A 23019-nucleotide genomic window follows, 5' to 3' on the forward strand; every position below is an offset into this window, starting at 1 on the left:
AAAGACCTAAAAAAGCACTAGTTATAACAGTGAGCAGCTAAAGCATCACAGACTTTTATTAGTTTGTGTCCATGTGCACTGCTTCGATTTGTTTTTTAACTGTTCTGATGGGATTGTGATGTTTCTTCTGTGTCATTATAATTTTGGGCACTAATGTTATAATACATAAGGTGTCCTTTCCTGTGACAAAGTGAATGTGATGTGGTGCTTCATGTGTGCTCAACTGTTCACATTTGATGTTCATTTCAGACGTGTCAGTGGAGATAATAATAACCTACTGCATGAGAGTCAGTGTTTTCAGGTATTCAGTTATATAAACAGTGGTGTGGGTTCACTAGACGGGGGCTTTGAATCTGTTTTTGTTGGTCTTAACTGTTATCCAAAGAAAAATCACATCATGATGAAAAATGTGAGCCAGCAGGATGAAGTGGAGCTTGCATATACTGTATAAGGCAATATATGAAATAAAAACACATCTCTGAAATTATTATGTGCCTCAAGAAATGGGATATATGGATTTCTGATTATTCTTTTGCAATAAAAACAGAAAGAGGAATAAAAACACACATTAAACTGTTCTTAGTCCAAGTTGACACCTCTGTAATTGCATGCTGGCTGACCCTGTCCAGTCCTCTTTGTGGATTGCCAGCGTTCCTTAAACATGTGGTGCAAGTGGAGTCCAGTGCTGATGTGCAAATGAGGAGCTGCATCTGTCTAGTGCTAATAGCGACATGTGGGATTTTACTGGCTTCTTTTAAACTGTTGTTGATGGAAAACAAAGGTTGAGGAAAACTGGGACATAACCTGAGTTGACACTCATGCAAGAAAACAGCAGCAAAAGCGTCTTCGTCCGTCATTCTCTGCCTTATTTTCAGCTTTTATTCACTCCACACCAGCACATTCATTCACTTACAGTGTACTGGATGTACTGTGTACAGTATAAACACCCCTTTTCTCACATATACTGATCATCTGGTTCTCTTTATCAGGCTCAGAGGCTGGAATGCGTTGTTGCTACGCCTGGTTCTCATTGTGCCGTTTCACCCTAATTGCATTCGCTTTGCTTTGATTCTTTCTCTTCCTTTTTGGCCTATATTCTTTCATTTCTTCCTTCTTGTCAGCGATATTAAAACGATAAATCTAACCAACACGTGTAACACTGAGGTCAAGAAGCAGGTGCAGGAGCATTTCGGACTGTGATAACTCTCAGAGGTCGGTGTTATCAGTCATTTCAACGTGAATAACTCAACCTGTTGCAGCACCTCACTGTGCACATTTGCTTTTAGGTCATCACCAATATCTTCTACTAGTCTAGTAACAACTACATATCCTTTTTTTCTTTCTCTCTTTTAGCCCACGTGTGTTTTCCATATTACTGTTTTGAAAATTAAGGCATAAATGAGCATCCTTTACAACAGTTTTTTTTTAAATTGTCTTATAAATTCTATTATGTCACACACAAAAACATATTTCGCTTTGTTGACCATCACAACATGTGTATAGTGACTGAGCCGGGGTCTACCTCAGAGAGAAGCCAAGAATCAGATCATGAACCAAACGTCATCCAAATATGAATCTTACTAGAATATCACTTAGTAAACTAACACCTAGTTAATATTTCCTCAACATCGCATGCCTTGAGTTTCACTTCATAGTACTTTTGTGCTCCAAGAAGTCCTTCAATTAGTCCTAAAATCTGCTCTTAGTCAATTAAATTATTGTGTGATTGTTTCATCTTTTCTGAGCACACAGAACATTGCATTTTTGACTTTTTAATCATTTACAGATTGAGGGAATGAGGTCTTTTACTTTAAAACTACTGTATTATTAGAACTAATCTCATTATTACTGAAACAGAATTCCTGTTAGAGTTAAACTGTGTATAACATTGTAAATCCTCTTGTTAATGGATGCCTTTGGAGCAGTTTGTGTGGTCTCGCACTAATACTAGCTGTTTAATGGTAACTGGTGTGATTCTTGGTGGGAAGAAGTAATTGAGATAGTTGGGAGGGATCTAGTTTGAGGCTTTTGTTTCGTGTGGTTACGATGGTCCGATTGTAGTCGGTGGAGGATTTTGGGGCATGCTTGTGGGAGGCATGAGTACTTTTTCCTGGCAGAAATTCTTAAAGGTTAACTTGCCTGTGGGCAACTTTTGCCTCAGATTCACAACATTGAACTGGTGTGAACTTTTCCAGACGCAGGCATCTGTTATCCGGTCTGGGTTATTTATGGTTACTGCCTTTTCCCTTCACTTTAAAGCTTTAACCCCACTGAACAAATGGCTTTGGGCTAAACTGCTTTCACTAACTCTATGCTCCCACTTTTCACTTACACTTTTTTACCTCTTTCTTTAAGCCTCCGTGTGGGACGTAGCCTGCAGTAGTTTAGGTGCCAGTGTCTAATGGGTTGTGACACATGTTTAAATCAAATCTGTCAAATACAATCAGTCTTCACCTGGTGCAAAATGTGGGTAATTTAATATTTTGCAGATCCTTGAGGGGTATTATCTGTTCACTGACCCCAGTTTAGAGGGGTCACAGGTCGGAGTTGGCTTCTAAGCAATGTCCCTGAAGCAGGCAGGGATTTAACCTCCTGACCAAAGACAATGTTGGGCAGCAAAGAGTTACGCAACAATGAGTGTGTTTGGTGCATATGTGGGTGTGTATACAAGTAAGTGATTGTTCTATTGATAATAGACACTAAAATGAATGTGGGATAAAGCAGCACTACACACACACAGGGATAATATATGTGTGTCTGTGTGTGTGTGAGAGAGGGAGAGAGAGATTTTTTCTGCAAGAAAACGCTTTGAAGCTGCAGAAAATTCCAGGAGTTTCCCGTTAACGAGCCTGGGGTATAATGTGAACCAGGAGCGTTTGTGTCTGTGTGCAAAGAGAGGAACGTCCTCCGACTCAGTCTCTCTGCTGGTGAGAAGGGTTAACATCTCTGAAGCCTTCGCTCTCCATTTACCGTCCAGATTCCAGATTTGATCCACCTGTTTTTTTTTTTGTTTTTTTAGGATACAGAAATGCTGCAGCCGTCAGCGGAGTTTTGAATTTGGATTCAAAGTATGGAAACTTCTCAGCTGGACATTTTCTGAGCTTTTTAAGACTTCTTAAATCGCTTTATTTTTAAACAACTGCCAAATTCGTGTAGCGCATTTCAGATGCAACACTGCTGCCCAAGACCCAGCAGTGGTGAAAACAACACTACACATATGTATTTTTGCTCCAGATGAGGATTTACGAGCTGCTGAGCGGTTCTAGCTGATCACCGAACCAGTTATATCAGTAAGGATGCTTCATTTTTACACCTCTTATTATCTGTTATCTGCCGCTTTGTGGAGCCTCAGCTATCCTCGTTTGCTCACCGCTTGGCCGAATGTCGGTGGAAACAAGCCAAAGCATCAGTTGGACCCTAATGTGAGGGACTGGGGAGACTATTCAGATCTTCCTCCTGGGATCGAGCACGGATTGGGACTGGAGGAGGACAGCGAGCATGGAGGCAACAGGGGAGTTGGAGAGACTTCACCAAGCCTGGCTCCGGAGCTGGATTTCCTGGCTGACTTTGCAGGCAAGAGGAAATAACTGACCAACTGACCAACTGACCTGATCTGTCCGTATGTTTACATAACCTACAGTTCTTACAACCCCCTACAACATTCCCCCCTCCAGGTAAAAAGCGGCTGTGGGTGATAACAGCTCCATCACACAATGACAACTATCTTCGGATGATGGAGAAACAGCTTGAAGAGATGGAGCAGGTACTGCGCTGAGGTTTTTTTTCTCTTTGGTACAGAACAACCTCTTCTGTTCTATAAGTTCTTTCCTTTCACATTGTTTTCTCTCCCCGTCTCTCTCAGAAAGGGCTGAACTGCCGTCTAGCAGAAAGAGACACCTTCATCATAACTATCATCCAGAACGCCATGATGGAAGGTAGAATCCAGAAAACTACTTTTGAAGGGGATGCCACAGTCGAGAGCCTGGACCCTGACACAGTTAGCAAGCTGCTGCACTACCTGGAGCTCACCAGCCAAGTAACCAGAGTGGCATAAACATATAAACACGTTGCCGTCTATTTGAGTTTTTTGTGGTTTTGTGTTAACGCCGATCTTTTCAGGAGCAAGCGTTCACCATGCTGGTTATTAAGAAGAACTTACGGGCCAGCGAGCGCTTCCCTTATCCGGTCCGTGTTGAGGCGATTTTGGAGCTCATCGATCAGTTCCCCATGAGGAAGCTGGAGAAGATGACAAGAAAGGGATCAAACTTGAGGTTCCATTATACTGCTGTTTTCTTTGAACTGAAGAGTGGTTTTGCAAAGTCTTACAGTCTAATCTGAAAAGACTGTTACGCATTTCAAAAGAAGAATGAGGAAAATTTCACAGAATAATGAAAATATTGACTAACTTGTGCACATTTTTAAGCCTTTAATTGGTTATTTATGTTATGCATTGGTATGGTTATGTAGGTGGTGATTATACAGGTGTAAAATTACATGACAGGTCACTTTAGGCCATGTTCGCTCTGACGATGGCCACATTGATCAGTAGGTCAATCACTTTGGTTCATACTGTATTAACTGAATAATCAATGGATGCTCTGCCATAAAATTTTATAGATACGTACAAAATGTTGCCCATAACTTCAATCAGCTGCGATAACTTTGATGATCCCTTGACTTTTCTCGTAGCGCCACCACTAGGGTCACAATTTAAATTTGTCCTCTGCTTTGGTTTACGACAAGAAAAGCTATTGACATTCCAGTTGTCTTCAGCTGCACGTTTGGTTTCAAGTTAATGAGGAAATTGGCACATTAAAATGCATCACTAAGATGGTGTCAACACTATACCCACCTATTACGTTCAGTGTTCGTACGTTTGCATGTTCATGTTAGTGTAACCAAGCATCTTGTGTTGCCTAAATAAGCAGCTTTAACAAAAAAATGAAACAGTGAAACACAGTTCAATGTCCAGCAGCAACAGCTTCTTTTGTTTTCCTCAAACTCCTCAGAGGAGGAGGATTGCCAGAAATTCTTATTGCAAGCCTGAAGGGACAGGAATACCTCCCTAAAGTACAAAATAAACAAAGGACAGTCTGTTACATTCAGCATTCAATGCATTGTTGTGCACAGAGCAGCCTAACAGATCTCCTAGACTCTCAGTCTTGTTACACTATTAAGTATCAAGTATAGGAAATATAGTCTAACTAACTTTGCTTCTGCATCAGCTTCCACCATTTTAGTCTGGCACTGTCCAGAAGATGTGAGAAATCAGGAGGCAAAAGACAAACTGAGCATTAAAGATGTTTCCTAGATTATTGCAAGGCCTGAGTAAGAGTTGAAAGTTTTGTTTGCATTTCTTTTTGTTCACTATTCTGCAGGTGTCTCAGTGTCCAGGATTTGGAAAATGTGAGTTGTGAATGTCAGGTGTTCGTTAGTTTTTAGGTGCTATTGATACAGTGATGGACAAAATCTGCATCTTATCTGATTGAGGGTGTTAATGTGTATCATCCAAGTGATTGTTTACAATGTGACATCAAGGCTTTTCTATGTCACGTTTTAGGTGTAAAACTGTAAAAAAGAAGCTCGTGAAGAGAAAGAAGATGAAGAAGATGGTGCTGAGCCCTCAAAGACAAGGAAATGTTACTTCTGTGGTGCCAAGGAAGCCTCCTCTGGACAAGAAAGCTGCCCTGAAGAGTAAGATCCAAGACATACTGAGCGGCCGGTCGAGGTTCGTCATCCGTAAGCAGCCTACGAAGGGAAAGGACTCCAGCAGTGGCGCTGGGGGGACTTCTAACGTACAAGAAAAAGAAAAAGTGGCCAGTTCTCCAAGGCGCAATGAGGACACGAAGAAAGACAGGTGCTGCTAAGTGAGATTTTCTAACATAGTAAAGGGAAGAGCGTGCATGTGAATGTTTTGACTTGTGTTCACATCTGGTGCGCCAGGCCTCCTCATCGCCTCACAGCAGACAAGTGCTTTCTGTTAGGGCTGGATGAACATCAAAGTCATTTTTTTTATATTGTATTGCAGGTCTGACTCCATCGTGCAAGAAGGAAAGAAAAAACATGGAGGGCAGAAAAATGAAGATAAAATACAGTCGAACGTAAAGGATGACACGCAGGAGAAACAGAGCTCTAAGAAAAAGGGCAAAGGGAAGAAGGGGAAGAAAGGGAAAGGAAGAGGGAAAAAGTCCAACAGAGAGGCGAGTGACAAGGATAAAACAGCGCTGAAGGAGTTTGTGGACAGTTTTAAGGGGACAAGAAGGCTGATGGTGAGAAGGTTTCCAGTCATTTTAGGTGTATGAAAACACTGGACAGATGTATGTTCCCTACCAACCAACGCAACATGTTTTTGTGTTGTCCTCACACAAGCTGATCTCAACGCCGAGCAGAGACGCAACACTCTACGTTCAGCAGACTGAGGAGAACGAGAAGCAACACTGTGAACTCTCTATCAGGAAGGTGACTGTGGCCACCATTGTGGGTGAAGGCAGCGACGCCACGCTCTCGCTGCACCACCACCAGCTCGGTAGGGAGTGTTTGTGTCTGTGTGGTGTTGTGTGTTTGAATATTTGCATGTAAAACATTTCCCTACAGGGGTGTTCCTAGCTATCAGAAAATCTCATGCAGATATTAGCCATGTTTTGTTTTTTAAAGATATAGCTGCCGTTGTAATGATGACCAAAAGGGAAATGCAGTGTTTCCACAGACGGGAATACAAACAGTCTACAGACTTGTTCTGTCAGGTTTCCACAACAACCTCTTAACGAACATTGTGGAAATGGTAAATAAGGCAGACCTGGGTGATTTTTTTCTGGGAATTACCCATTTCCATGACAGTGCTCGACTCCTTACATTCAAATCTTCCACCATAACATGTCCCCCCCATTGCTATTTTTAGAGGAGCACCATTGCTCATATACCATATTGAATTTCCCTCTGGGATAAATAAAGTATTTTCATTTCATTGCTGCATCCTGAGCTTAGTACTGTCCAAGTTGATTGTGATTAGTTTAAAGAAATACAAAATAGCCCAAGTGTTTTTTTCCCTTCGCTGCAGCTGAATGATGATGAGGTTGGGCCAGACCATTCTAATTCTGGCACAGTGCTGTGGAAATAGGTATATGAATGTCTGAACCATAGAGCGTATACAAAAGACGGAGGTAGTCACTGTAACTTCACCAACAGGTTTTAGCGACTACAGTTGTGAAACCTCAAGTTTTGCAATTTGGCTGTTGCCGTCTTGTTTTTTTTTAACTGATTGTGAACAAATTTCAGTGAGAGATAGAGCTGCTTTCTGATCAGTAAGAAATTAGCAGCTAACACATGCTAGCTTGGTTAGCAAGGGGTATCCGTGACTTAACTGAAACAGACACAGTGAAAACATTCTGACAACAACCGAACAAGTTCATGACTTTTTAAATGTTCACAGTGTCATGGATATGCATTACCACACCTCTATTCTGACTGGCAGGTCACCACTTGTCAGTCACAGCCTAAAACACAGGCTGCTTTATCATCTGTTTTAATCTAATGGGATTATGATTTACAAAACAAACACCATGCTGTGTTGACAGAGACTTGAAACTAGTGACTGAGGCCACAAACTCATTGGGAAAAATGTTTTCTGGGGTAAAATTTAAGTGAGAAGTACGGTAATTTTGTTTTAGACCTGTACACAATCGAACTTATTTTTGCAACCAGAGGAGCCACCTGCTGGCCATCAGAAACTATGCAGGTTTAAGGCACTTCACATTGTCTTTACCTTGTCACTGCACATAGACACATGCATTCTTTGACAGAAATCAAAGACTGAGTTAAACATACCATTTTCAGGCACACTTCTAAGTTACATTTCCGGTGCTCAGGAAGAATCTTTATCTCCCAAACCAACAACTTAAATCTAACTCCGTTAGCAGGTGTACTTCTTATGGATATATACCTGAAACTCCTGCAAAATATAATAAAATCCAATACAATAAATAATGTTTTTGAAGACTGTAACTTTCAAAAGTGTTCAGAAGGTGGACGATTTGGATCATGTATTATGTTGTTGTTGTTGCTGTATTCATTACACTGTAAGGTGGTATTTTGTTTGTTGCTTTTACATCTGCATACACACATTAACTCATATGTTTTTAATTCATGTTTTGTGTCTTTCAGAGTCAGAGCCTCCACTCAGTGACCAATCAGAGCAGTTCTCAGACCCAGGCCTGATTTCTCTGTTGAGGGCAGAGCTCGGCCTGTCGTCCTCCGACCTCTTTTCAATGACCGTCACTGATTATGACATCAAGCCCAACGTAAGAAATCCTCAGCTGAGCTTTCTGAGTTTTGTAGTTGTTGTCTTTTATTTTATTTGATAAGCGTGCATGCTTCCTTTTAGCACCACTCTTGCACGTGTTCACACCTGGAAGCAGTTTAGTTGACAGCTGCTCACACTAACAACAACCACATTTGAGATTTTTCAAGCTAGGAATGCAGGAATCAAACAGACAACATTCAAGCATGCATCTCAAAACTGTTTCATTTTGACTGTTTAAGAGAACAAGATGTCTCTCTTCTCTTGCCTGATCTTCTCTTATCTTTTCGCAGAGAGTCTTTGAGGCTCCTCCATCGAGCCTGGCTCTGTTTGAGTACATTGACAACTTTCCTTCAAGGCACTCAGAGAAAGAGAAAGAAAGGAAAAGTCCTTCGGTCTGTTCCAAAGACACGCAACAGCTTGCAGCTGAGAATTCCCTGCTCAGGTCGAGTCACTCTACCAGAATATCTAATTACTAGATTTGACATAGAAAAGAAGCATCTGCAGCCTCTTCAGAAACGTAATTAAAAAGCTGAGTTAACGTCCACTGATGTTACATAATATTTAGTTTTTCTTTAGGAGGAAATCAGAATTATCATTATTACCTATTAGGAGCAGGTTACATTTTGTTCATCTCCCAAAATGTGTCTAAATAAGAATTTCAAATGTAAAAACTAAAGAGAAGTCAGTGGCTGAATGTTATCGCTCTTCCCTCTTGTGAATGGAAACATGCAACTACATCTTTTAAACTTAACTTGGCTTGTTTTATTGACATCTAGGTTCATGTCTAAGAGGAGACTGCTGCTCATCTCTGCTCCCTCCAAGGACGACTACTCTTTCCAGCAGCAGATCTCCGCCCTCAGCGGACAGGAGTGTCACCTGGGTGAGAAACACAACACACTGTCTGCTTTGTCATTTTTGGTACAATATGAAAATGTTGTAGGAGAGTTGGGTTTCCCCTGTAACCGTTAGCACTGGAAAGGCACGCACCAAGCCAAGTGGGAAAAATTACACAATGAATAACAAAAAAACAGATCATAAACAAATGCACAACAAGAGAAGCAGAATATTTTAAATGTTAAACCACAGTTAGGAGACAAACCTGGCCGTGGAAGCCTGAACTTTCTAAATGCATAAAGATTACAGAATAAAATAAATGGATTTTATCATGTTTCACAGCAATGGTTTGTTTATTTGTTTGTTTCCATGAACTAGTTGACGTCCTGTTTAAGCTCTCACTGCTAAAATACATCTTCTTGCGTCTGTCTTCAGGTATTCGCCACTTTGCCCTGTTAAAGCTGACTGGAAGTGGTGAAAAAGCTTCAGGAACTGTTGAGCTGTTCCCCTTAAATGGTAGGTCACAATTAAGTGGAGCAGTTCGAGTAAATGAAGTGGTAATAGAACAAGTAACTTGTGTTTATCAGTTTTAAGGTAGAGCTGTCATTATGTTTAATCTCAATTGAAAAAAAGCATCATAAAAATGTTAGAAAGCTTTGTGTTTTTTTAGAATTTCTCGCTGTAGTTTTATCCCTTTTTACTGTGTTGTGTAAGGTGTGCCATTCAGTTTTCACTCCTTCCTCCAGGTCGCAGTCAGAGCGAGGTCGAGCCATTATCCCGCGACATGGTCAACAATCTGAGAGAGCAACTCAAGATCAGCAAGGATTATTTCAGCATGCTGGTTGTGGGGAAGGACAGCGACGTCAAGGCGTGGTTCCCATCGCCCATGTGGTCCCTGGACAACATCTACGACCTGGTGGACTCCATGGAGCTTCGCCTCCAGGAGGAGAAGCTGCAGAAGAGGCTGGGGATCCACTGCCCGGAGGACAGAGGGAGAGGAGGCAGCGACACGGGACACTATGGTGGATACGATGACGACAGGGCAGAGGAGACATACTTGTACCACAGATCAGAGGAATAATGAGAAGTGAAGAAAAGCTGCCTACATTTTTGACATAAAGTGAATCAACACATGGATTTGATATGAACAAAACAATAACAAATAACCTCAAAAACTCATCTTCAGAACTCACAAGAATCAATGTTTAAAGTCTACATATGATGCATCTGTCGGATACCACAATAAAAAGCTGGATCTTTTATAGTTTTATATTGAAAAGCTGAGCAGAAAATAATGGAATGGTTGCATTTAAGAAAGTGTCTTAATAAAAGCATATGTGCACCCTTCAGCTCTTCTTTTCGAAAAGCTGGTGGTCTGGTATGATTTGATGATTGCGACAGGGGAACTGGAGGAAAGTTCAGCGAAGGCCGAGTATATTTTGCATTTTGGCAGCACTTCTGTCCGGTCTTTGTCAAACACATTCGCTGTGTAAAGTAACAGCAGCATGTGTTGTTGAAGTGCGGCAGCCTGCAGACACCACAGGGTCACTGAGACAAAGAGCTATTATTGCCGAACTCTGTGTAGGAGAAGCGTCTGCAGCAGTTCTTTGAAAAGCAAAACTGCACTTGTCTACTGAGGCTGTTAGCGGCGGGAAATAAAACAGTGTACCCAAGAACAGCACCAGCGCTTCCACAAATGTTTTAACTGTCCTTGTCCTGGAAACAACTGCTACCAATAGATGTGATGGGCCATCATCAGACGCCATTTCATAAATTATTGGATGCACATTTCTCAAACAGTTTGGCGCTCTTCAAAGCCAAACTGTATAAGCAACCCAGCATCCGATGAAGAGAATAGTAAGTATTCAGGATATGAAACTCTGACATGAGACTGCAAACTTAACATGTGCAGTAGTGAGATTAGACAGTAAAAAAAAAGAGTGACGAAACCTTTACGAAGAGGTTTATACAGGAAAAAAAACACACAGAGGCAGAAAAAATAAACTAGATCGGGTTAAGATACGGGACTATGTTTAAACTCCATTTACATATTTCCTTGTAAAAGCTAAATTTGTTTAGAAAGTGGAGTGTACTTTTACGTAGGGTTTTAAAAATAGTCAAGTTTAGGATTTTACATGTGAATAAATCAGTTTTTAATCTTCTAAATTGGATTTTAAAGTGTTCAGGACGTGCTTGACCTAACGATAACCCTGACAGGTGTTGAGGCCACTACTAAATATTGCCAGCTATAGTGATGCCTTAATGACAGTAATTGCTTTGTGTGGAATGTGAAGATCAGCAAATGGAAGCATGGCCTGCAGCTATGAGTCCTCACATCAGGGAGTGGAAGAACTGAGGGAGAGGATAACAGGGATGTAGCCATGAAATATAGCAAAGCAAAATACAAGAGACGGAAAAAACACTCCTCTGCTTCAGTCTGAACTTTCAAAGAGTTACAGACAAAACAACCTAAAAGGTGACGTAAAGGTGGAGTAAAAATAGATTTAAAAAAAGAAGAAATGGGCAGTTGGACTAAAACAGAAAGTCACACATAACTGTCTGTGTGGCGATTTTGCATGTCGGCATGATGTACCTCCCACATTTCAACTAAATGGCAGCCGGGCAGACTGTTTGTGGTGATGGTCAGCGGAAAAAGAACGTAACAAGTGCCATCCGCCCGGTGCGACCTGTTAGAGTCTGCACGTCACAACCAGTCTCCAGCAATTTGAGGTTTATGTGGGTGAATGAGCGTCACATGTTTGCGAACTACACACACAAAAAGAAAACCTTGAACATTCACAGGAAAAACGCATGCCTAACAAATATCAAAGCATGGACATCCCAAGATGTCCTCCAGCTACATTCAGATAAAAATGAGATGTGAATAAACCCTCTGAACCACAAGCAGTTTCTTGGTGTTGTTTTGCTCCAGTCACATGTTTATTCACCGTGGGCTCATTGTTCACTGCAATACAAAGTCCTGCAGCTCTACGGAAGCACAAACAGTACAACTATTGCTTAAAACATGTCTTTTGTGCCGTATGACACAGATATACTGCCATAAAGCATAAAAAACAAAAAACAAATGAAAGTTAAATTTCTTTGATTATGTATTTTACAAAACTTTGACTCAACATGTACAACATTTTTCCACGTCTCCACAGACATGACCAATAATGGGCTACAAATGGTGGCTCTGCATGCTATAGATATTTTACTATTTACATTTTTAATTTGTTGCAATACTTTCCTCCTCTCTGATCTGTGTAAACAAAGCCTGTAGTTCAACCCATCCATCCATCCCATTATCTATACACCTCTTAATCCTCACTAGGGTCGTGGGAGGCTGGAGTCTATCTCAGCTGACTCAGGGTGAAGGCAGGTTCACCTGGACAGGTAACCAGTCTATCACAGGGCTACACTTAGAGACAGACAACCAAGCACACTCACATTCACACCTACAGACAATTTAGAATCACCAATTAACCTCAACATGTTTCTGGATTGTGGAAGGAAGCCGGAGAACCCGGAGAGAACCCACGCTGCACGGGGAGAACATGGAGACTCCACACAGAAAGATCCTGGGTGTCACTACTGGGATGCAAACGGGTGACCTTCGAGCTGCGAGGCATAGGTGCTAACCACCGGACCACCTTGCACTCCCCAGTTCAACCCAGTTCTTCCAAAAAGTCACATCATTTGACTGTTAGTCACTCATGACTTTTTAGTTGTGTTGAACAAAGATTTTTTAGTTGTTTTTTTTACAGAATCTATTTAGAGCAAACTGCATTTGCAAACCATTATCCTACCCAGCCCCTCATTATGTGCAACATCCTCCTCACAAGCTAATATTACATCAACAAAATCATTTCACAACTCTTACCATGAAGAAGAAGAGTCTACTGAGGATACATGTTCTGTGGTGCATACGACTGGTAGCGATGACATCCACTAGGGGGCTGCTTAGCTCTTGTGGTTGAATGAGCTATGACAAGTGGAGCCAAAGAGCCTGTCTTAACACCTGTCTCACTAATGTAGGACAGATGGTACGACTGTGACACATCTGTTTGACGAACCATGAGCTACAGCTGTTTAACCAATCACTGGTGACCTACTACACATTGGCATTTCAGGGAGATCCCTTTATTGTTTTGTTTTTTCCAGTTAGAAATGGAAGATATGACATGTTTAATGCTCTCAATTTAACTTTAATGTATCAATATTCCTATTTAAAATAATGTGAATGACAAGAGATGAATGCCTGCGTTGTGTTTGGGTTCTTCTCATGTATTTTTTAAACTCTGTTTGGCATCAAGAAAGTTTTTGTCCTGATCTTTAATTTACAGTGAGTGCTGCCACGCTTCGATAGCATCTCATACCTCATGCATGACTCATACTTTAACAATAGCCTAATTTTACACATAATACACGATGTACAGATAAATACAAATGCATTGCCAAAATAGCATACTGTCAAAATTTTAGAGAAATTCCAGGAACGTTCTTTTTTTAAGGGAGCTCATGTCAAGCTCTCTGTGGCTCTCCTGTAATTTGCAAACTTCTGGTGACATGCAATTTGTTCAGCACATGGCTTTATGGTCGAATACTTGCACAACCAATGACATGTGAATCAGCCTCAGCAAAAAGCTTCACTAAAGTGAGATGGTGAACGTGCTAAACATTACACCTCTAGCGCATGTGTGGCTGCTTTGTCACTGTGGGTCAATGCACAGCCTCAAAAACTCACTCGCATGACTGTAAAGTGTTGCTGTGCAGCACATATGACATGCTGCATTGTCTGCTCATGTTGTTCATCACTGGCTTTTTGTCCACTTTAACACATCTGTAGTGGTTTTAATGTGGTTGCCAAGAAACAATTCTCACTGTGTGTTTTGTTTTTTTTTTTTCTTTCAACCTGCCACCGACTGAGTGAACATCGGTTGTTAAGCACAGAGGGAAACTGCAGAGAGTTTGCCAGGGATAGGCAAATCCACGAGATGGAAACACACAGATAACAGAGGCTGTGACAGTCGCGCTCACAGATAACACGCATACTACTAAGAGAGGAAGTAGTCAGTTGTAGACGAATGCTTATGTCACCGGCAGAAGTGGAGTATACATCCCCCAACAGACAAACACACGCAGACTCACACGCTCAATGGTTTACCACGCTCTTTGGCATTCTCTGTCTCTCAGCACCTCGGCACCTTTCTCTGGTCGGCGGCCACAGAAACTCACACAGAGACACTGAACAAACACCGTCCGCTGCTTAATCCACCGAGCAGTCAGACCGAGCAGCGGTGCCTACAGGGCTTGTTGTCCTCGAGATGGTGAGTACAACCTAATGAGCAACTATTTAAAAGAATCACTTTGGCTGTTAGAGTTACTCTGGAGTAGATTGATTGGAGGAAAAGCTGCGACTGAAAATGTTGTTTTGAGCATTTTACATAAGCTGTGAGTTGTTGTTTGTACCAACACTCTCACTTGCACCAATTCATTTTCACTTGTAGAAGTAAAGATGAAAAGCTGTCATATATAAATTGCAGCCTTACATTCAACATAAGCAGATGTACGTTTTCAGCAACGTGTGGTCAATTGAGCGCTCGTTAAAATGGTATTTCAATTTTGTGTTTGATAATCAAGGCGGCGTTTGTCACATTTCTTCACACATATGGTGTCAAAACAGAATTAACGACTCGGGTTGGGGGTTCTTGGGTTTGTGTCAGCGAGATTGAGCAAGATAACTTTGGCCTGCACTTTTCATCACACTGAAAATAGAAACCAAGGTTCCTCTTTATCTCGTCTTTTCTCTCTCATTATTTTTTAGCAGGTCATTGGACTTCAGAAGTACTTGCGCTGAAGAACTGTATAGATATTGCACTTTCAATTGGGTTTTCAGTGAGAGTGAAACTGGCTAAACTGCCCAATGCCTGAATTATTCAGAATCAACAGAGCAGAGCTGTGAGTTTCCAGATAGTAAGAGTGACCCAGCACTAACACAACGGATTGCACATCACTTAAAACCCATCTAAATTATACCCCTAACTATATGCAACACTCCTGCAGTAGCTACGCCTTTATGACAGTTACAGCGTTCCTACATTTTCTTGAAGTTGCCCATGCTGACTAGCTGTACAGCTCCAGGTTCTGCTGAGCAGCACTGCACTATGCTGTTATTCTGAGAATTGTTTCCAGGACGTAACAGAATTTGCAGGTTTTTACAAAATTGCGACTGCGGTGCACATATATTTAGAGAAGCAAGAAGTGCAACTGGGGAGGACAGAAAACATTGGGTAATTTATAGTTACTGCGGGTTGAGAAACAGAAGTATTACATGGGAACTTTCCTCTGTTTCTTTTCTTCCGATTTCATATTCGGCCACTTCATGTTAGCACACTTGGGGCATGCCTCCAACGTCAGACGTTAGTGGCACCACTGAAGTGATACTGCACCCAGAAACTATCTTTTAATCAGCAAATACATCGTCTCAGTTTAGTTAAAGGGGGGTTGGTAAAACGTACAAGTTGATATTAATCACACACGCCGAACATGCTTCAATAGATTTTGTTGAATGATGAATGAAACATTAAGCCTCTGGGGTTACACAAAAGAACCAAAGCAGTGTCTTTAAGTCATAGTTTGGATGATGATTGAAAGGATGAAAGGAAAAAAAAGGAAAAAAAAAAACACTACTCATGCTACTCTCAGTATACCAGTCTTGTGTAACACTGCCTATGCTTCTACCTTATACAGACACTACACAACCTAATTAGTATTCTCCTTTTCATTCTTTATTTTAACATTTCCTCAGATTCACTTTAGAATTTCATGCAGCCAGTGTAGCTCATTGTGTGATTTAATACTATATTGCCCACTAAAGCATGATTGTTTTCATAGTTATGTTGAGGAGACTCACACCATTTTTATGAAAAGAATATTTTAAATAATGTAAAAGTGACGGGATTTATGTACATTTACAATATTTGACCACAACCTCAGTCTTTCCCTACTACTTTTTTGGCCTTTATTATGTAGGACAGTCGAGAGAGAGACAGGAAAGAAGACTGGGGGAAGGAATTGCAGCAAAGGGCCATGAGTGGGATTCGAACCCATCACCGCTGCGTTGGGGACTGTAGCCCCTGTGCAACCAGTTGAGCTATAGCGGCGGCCCCCCCTACAATTCTGATGTGGTATACATTGTGCAGTTATTGACTGGAAGACAAATCCAGAGAGAAAATAATCTATTACATGCTGTCTAATCCATACAAACTGAAGCGTGAACAATTAGTATTGACATGTGTTTAAAGGGTTGGCAGAAGACGATGGTCTCAAATCACAATATTCAACTTATTCCTATAAATGAGCATCACCTGGCGTTTCCATTGGTTACAACGACAGAGATAATCCAAATTACAAAACATACATTAACTTCTCCTCTTTCCCAGTAACTGTAGGACTTGTTACCATTCTAAAGATACAACCCAGTATTCTTGTTGAATGTGACGATATGCATCATACGCTGTGACATTCGTTTCAGCGTCTCATTTAGCTCTACACAGTACACTTTGTACTTTTCCGTGTGTCGTTGTCCCTCACTTTCAGTGCTCTGCTATAGGAATAGTGTGCCCTCATGTTCTTATCTCCACTTCCTGGTACTCTCTGACCCCAGTCAAACCTGCCTCATTAAAATAGGTGTGGCTGCTGTTTGGTCAACCCATCAGTATGACACTAATACAGCTGCATATCTGCTGCTAAACCAAACCTTATAACCTCATTTTAACTACAGTTTTCAAGAAACCTGTGGTTAGTAATGCAGATGGGCCCTGCTGCATGCCTCCACATATAACAGTCTGTAGAGTGGTTGGCTTGTTTATTCATATCATAGCCATATTAATACCATATAACTCTCTTTTTTTTGCAGCGTAACCATTGGACAAACAAACGAAATGCACGGCACTATAAAGCACTTTCCTGCTAGGGTTCATTCAGCCTCAGAACAGGAATATTGTAAATCCATTTCCCTTCTTCTCCCCAGTAAACACTTGACAAAAGCACCTTTTGTTTACCTGCTCTGAAATCTTTACACAAGGTATATGATTAACTAATGTGTTTATGACAAAGACAAGTTGGGAAGTTGGACTGTGGTGTAGGAAGTGATAAAAAAAGAAAATATACAGCTTTTATATAGCTGCTGCCTGCAATGAAAACCCTAACTGGTCAGTAGTAAATATTAAACTCTATTTTACAGTAGAATCAGTCATTCTGTGTTCATCTGTCTGCTTCTAAGCAAATCTTTCTTTCATATTTGCTATCATTTTATCAATTTTAACTACAAAAAAATGCTTTTGTATTAAAGCCCAGCAGTGTAGAAGTGACTTGGCAACAAATAAGGAACAAACATAACCACATATTTATTCATTTTCCGCATCAACAACTAAATGCATGCGGGTTTCAAAAGGCAACACAACACGTACAAGCTGCGCTACTGTAACTGTGTGGCTTTGTCCAGTGACATTACCATTGTACAGCTCAACAGGTTTGCAAATGTGTTCCCTCAGGTGATGATCTGTATTGGTAAAAGAGTGGCGCTTCTTGCAGCCCATTTAAATCCCAAACTGTGAATGGAGCAGGTTAACTGTGTAGCATCAGTTACCATGGTGACCCAGCAGGTTAAAAGAGAGCAATTTGAATGACACGTGGCTTTAGGCTTAAAATACCTCGCTAACCCATTAACCTTGTTGTGTAGTAAAGCCCCCAGTTCTCATCCTTATATGCTAAATTATGCTTTTCTCTAAAAAACAGTCTTGCTTTACAGTCAGAGATCATTATTTTACAGTTAAATCCAAAAAGAGCAACAGGATAAAATCAATAAATGAAATACTGGATTCATTCTAAAGTTAACAGCATAGTGATGGCCTGCACATGTGCTGGCCTGGTCACCACAAGTAATTCTGGGCTCAGTGTGGTTTTCTTCACGCTATTTCATGACATAAAAAGGGAACCACAGAGCCCGTGATTAATGCATGACCTGCACCTGAGCCACAGGTCTCGGTGTCTGTGAGTGGTGAGTCGCTGACCTCGGGGAAACAAGAGCAGCAAACTGACTGGTTAAATGAGTAACCACAGAGAAAGCACGAACTCCACTCATTCAGCAGCCAGTTTGTAAATAAGAGAACAATATGTCCTGAAAGAAAATAAGGTAATTTTGGAAGTTTTGCAACTTTCTGTTCCTATTTGAACTTTTATGTAAGTTTGCGTGTGTGCATCTTGTTTTCCCCTTTTCATGTCGTCGGTTAGTTTCGGTTTCTGTTTTTATTATCTGCTGAAGTCGGTTTATCATCCACCACGCACAGCCTAATTTTATTTCCACCGAGTTTCCTCTTCAGTGTCTCGCCTGAATCAGTAGAAATCAGCTCCTTGCTGAAATTTTGCATTCTCATTATTAACTTTCTTTTTTTTTCCAGGAAAACAAAAGTGATGTTAGGGCCATCATGGCTCGCTTCCAAGCGAGTGGAGCGAGCACTGACGAGACTTCCTCCACACCCGCTGGACGTGGCAAACAGCCCCTGCACCCCACCCTCTCCTCTGGCCCGACCCCACATAGGAAACCTGTCCTGGAGAGCCTCTCGGGCAGTGCCATAAATGTTCCTCCAAAACCAACTTTCCTGAAAAACACAGTATCCACGAAAAGTGACACAGACGCACATGAGCCGAGCAAAGCCAAGGCCCTGGCCAGCAGGTTTTCTAGCGCCCAGGATGACACCAACAACAAACCTTTCACTGTTAATAAGCAGCACACACCCGTGAAGCCACCTTTTTCACAGGCTCCTGAAACCAAAGGCCTCGGACCTAAGCCTCCTCTCAACAAACCCTCCCTCAGCTCCACCCTGTCTGAATCCAAACCTGCCTTTCCTAAACCCGCTCCAGTACTCAGCTCCAAGCCTAGCTGGGTGAAAGAGGACAGTAATGGGGGTGCAGCATTAAACACCAGTTCCACGCCACCCAAAATACCTAATCTGCAACAAAAACCGACCAGCAGCATCGGAAAATTACGGCAGCACGTCGACGAAGCGGAAGGAGCAAACACAGACGCTGCGAACAAACCTTCACCTTTTGCTAACTCTACTTTTAAAGGCCCCTCCAACTTTCGAACTGCTCAGAACATGTTCAACAAGGAGAAGGACAAGACTGAGCAGGCAGACGGCGGCGTGGTCAACAAACCGCCCCTTACTGCTACTAAATCCATTCCACCTCCCAAACCTCCAGTCAATAAAAAGCCCAGCCTGAGGAAGCCACCAAAGGCCTCTCCTGTGAGCAGCAGCGTCAACGGTGATGCTACTTCAGAACCAAAGCGTAACCCCCTCCCCAACACTTTTGCTTTGGGTCCTCCTCCTGCTAAACCTAACCGACCCCCCAAAGTCAACCTGGAGAACTTTAAACGAGGTGCTGAGGCCTCCAATGATGGTAAGTCAGACTTGGTTAACGGCTGTAGAACAACTGATGCCATCGTAACTCTTTAGCTTAAACCTTCAGTTAAACATTTAACCAACAGTCTAAGTAATACATTCAGCCATTTCTGCTTTTAACATATTCATATTTATCTATGTGTCGACACAGACACCACCAAAATAACTACAGCTTAGCATTCATGCAGAGATCTGTCATCATACGTTCGTGGCCCCAGCAGAAAGCTCTTATTTATATTTTTTTCTAACCCTAACCCTAACTCTCAAACAGCCATCGTATGTTAAAGGTGGCCATGTCTTATTTTAGTGCCTTATTTCACCCTCTCTTATCAAAGTCACCAACAAAAGTCTTTTGGGGGTTCTTATATAAGTGTTGCTCGAGAAGCAAAAACACTAATTCAGTTCATCAAGCGCAGAAGAAGACCCCTCATGAAGTGCATCACATTTCTAGTTAGAGACACTAAACCCTGAGGTAAGGCCTGTCGTCCAAAATAACTTCCTATGCAACTAAAAGGAAGTTGCGTTTTAAGACAACATATGTTCTCCTAGATTACACTTGTTTGTGATTTGTCACAATTATGTTTCCAATTAACCGGTGTTTGTTATTCATTGTTGTGCTTTCCAGCAGTCACGCCATATATTTGATGGGGAAGGACTTAGAAACCCCAGAAACCCCGAAATATATCAGTTTTAAACACGTTCTGCAAGGGTTGCATGTTAATTCAAAACATCATAGTTTTCTAAACCTAACCAAGCTTCTAACACAACAAAAGAGCCAGTTAAGCCAGAGCATGACATTTAGTTTTGGTGCCTAAATTTAACTAAACAGCGGGTAAAAACAAAGCTAAGAAATAAAAGTCTAAAAGTAATGGTCACACACAGGACAGCAAGCCACAACTAAAGAAAGAAAGAAAAAAAGTGCAACTTAATGCCTATTAATGCCTATTAATGCAGGTGAATCCCATCCTTTAAAACTGCTGGTCCTCCTGGCACTTAAAACCAGTCCTAGAGTGATCTCCAACACTGCCTTAAAAAAGGTAAACGTGCAGTCTGGCATATAGCCGGTGTCATAAAAAGGGGAGTTGTGGCTGACGTGCCTGTTTGCTTTGGTCTAAGCTGCTCTATTACATCCAGTGATTCTGAATGTTACACACAGAATCTTTAGGGATAGAAAAAAAAAGTTGTAAAAAATGTTTTTTTTAAAGTTATAGAGACAGAAAAATGAAAAGCGGTACCCGACTGCACAGACATGGCTACAGTCCAGGTTGCCGAGTAAAGAAGAGAACGAGATCTCAAAAAACAAAGCTCAGTGAACTTACAAAGTACTTAATAGCTTTTTTCAGATGAAATGGAAATTGTATAATGAATTAGGATAAAAAAAAAAGAAGCTTGCTTTCAGTGTAAATCTCCTTTCTACCTAACTTACAACCAAGATGTGTTGAGTAAATGACTTTAACGAATACAAACAGCTGGTAAATGGAGGAAGTTTTTAGAAGGGAAACTTCTGGCAGCCAGCAGAGACACACATGTGGCCCCACAGGCAGAAATACTTCAAGTATTTGGCAGCATCATTTGTTTTCCATTTGGTATGACATGTCCGTGATCCAATAGTCCCAATCAGCATACAACAAATACAGCAAATCAAACACAGCAAAACGTTGTCAGCATCAGTTCTTTTCAAATACACAGCGTTTTATGTAATGAACACTTTCTCTGAGCTGAGCCAGCTGAGAGGTTGCAACAATGTGGGGCTGCTGTACAATCTGTAAGTCTCATGACAGCCTAAGAAAGGCGGCGTTCCTCTTATTTTGATGTCCAAAGTGCATTTCCTCTACACCGCTAGCAGTGCTACTTTTAACAGACTTTGCTAGCACATTTCAAAAGTGTGAAAAAGGACTTGCTACACAGGCCGGTGTGGTTTTAGTGACGTCAGCAGTGTTGAGCCCACAGCTGATGAGTGTACTTTGGGTTATCAGACAACATGGCAACACCAAAAAAAAAACTTCTGTCTGCTCCTGATTATTGTTTTAAGTGACTGGAATTTGTTATATTCAGTACAAAAAGTGGTGCAAGTTACACAAATGCTGCAGTTGTTCAAAGCCTCAGATAAAAGACCAAAGTCACAGAAACACCCTCGGTTCCTCTATTTGCTCCGGCCAAGTTCCCCGTCCAGTTTCTCCTTTCTCCTCCCCCCATCGCTCTCTGCTCGACAGCCGAGTTTGTTTCACCACATGGGGAAGTAAGTTTCAGCAAACAGGGATTGTTTCAGACGTGAGACTCTGTTTCTAGATACAGACCTGGTCTCAGTTTGTTTCCCGTCAGAGGTGAAGGATGACTGCCGGCTGAAACTCAACATAAAACGCAGGGCAAATACTGGAAAACAAACATCTAAAAGGGCGAATACTTGTGATATTCTGATATAAATATATGAATATTTAGTGACTGTTTTTCATAATTGTCAAGTAATTTAATTACAGCGTGTAATTTTTGTCTGTGACTCCACTAGCAAAGAGTAGCACATTTTGTTTTCCACATTTTGTTTTTTTCTCTTGAAATATTATCGAAAATACAGTTCAAAGTTACATTTCACATGTATTTCCTTCTTTATTATATGTGATTGATGTAATTAATGTATCAGCTGACACCATTGTTTAACTTGGCGGCGAGGCTGCATCCATGGAGTGGAAATATCGTACATAATACCACTACCACAGTTTTGTGCTACTGTAGTCCTACTCACTTGTGCACGTAGAGAGCTGTGGACGCTGCACACGTACAGTTGATATTACACTACTTCCTATGCTACTTTATAGCCTGCTTAGAGTCCACATAGAGGACTTTATGACATTCATTGCAGTAGATCATCTATTTACTGCCAAGCGTGCACACTATTGCCCTTGTGTCGTCTCTACAGACACAACATTTTGGCTGCACATCCACAATCCGTGCAGACTGATTTAGGCAGATGACAAAGTTTACACTGAACCAACCTGGGATCATGACAAGACGTGTGTGTGTGTGACACATTTTTTACAGCGGCGGGGGATGACTCCCACATCCTGGCCTTTACTCTAACCTTAATCATTTCACATTTTGTTTTTCACCATCAAATGACACATAGAAAACCTAAATGGAGTAGAATGACACATGAAATGTGCCTGAAGTGGATCGCTATTTATACACAATCTCGTTATTACTTACACTTACAAAATAATGGACACTCACAAGTTGACCACTGGCACTGACACTTCTACATAAACACATTTTCAGGGGCTTCTTGTTACTACGCTATAGTTATCTGACATTAGTTACTTTTTATATTGTGATTTAACATAAAAACCTAAAATGAACTTCTGAAATAGGGAGTGCTGATTATCTTCTCATTTAATCAATGAACTGTTCAGTCTAAACAATCTTGAG

General features: G+C 41.3%; 2 protein-coding genes across 2 annotated transcripts in view; both read left to right on the forward strand.

Annotated features, from left to right (window-relative positions):
• The first annotated feature begins 2892 nt into the window (after window positions 1–2892).
• Window positions 2893–10482, forward strand: ccdc80l2 (coiled-coil domain containing 80 like 2). The gene is made up of 12 exons (XM_008304267.1): window positions 2893–3573; window positions 3675–3763; window positions 3863–4036; window positions 4120–4271; window positions 5561–5857; window positions 6029–6269; window positions 6370–6526; window positions 8161–8297; window positions 8590–8741; window positions 9076–9179; window positions 9569–9649; window positions 9880–10482. The coding sequence occupies exons 1-12, from the start codon at window positions 3297–3299 to the stop codon at window positions 10212–10214; spliced, it is 2196 nt and encodes a 731-aa protein (XP_008302489.1). The 5' UTR covers window positions 2893–3296; the 3' UTR covers window positions 10215–10482.
• A 3711-nt stretch (window positions 10483–14193) lies between these two features.
• The window catches only part of fyb1b (FYN binding protein 1 b), a 16190-nt gene continuing 7364 nt past the window's right edge, over window positions 14194–23019 (forward strand). The window contains 4 exon segments of the mRNA XM_008304273.1: window positions 14194–14259; window positions 14261–14401; window positions 14404–14463; window positions 18598–19641. Of these exon segments, the coding sequence (XP_008302495.1) occupies window positions 14221–14259; window positions 14261–14401; window positions 14404–14463; window positions 18598–19641 (1284 nt within the window). The 5' untranslated portion in view covers window positions 14194–14220.

This window comes from Stegastes partitus, unplaced genomic scaffold (assembly GCF_000690725.1).
Source record: "Stegastes partitus isolate 25-593 unplaced genomic scaffold, Stegastes_partitus-1.0.2 Scaffold2182, whole genome shotgun sequence".
NCBI lineage: Eukaryota > Metazoa > Chordata > Actinopteri > Pomacentridae > Stegastes > Stegastes partitus.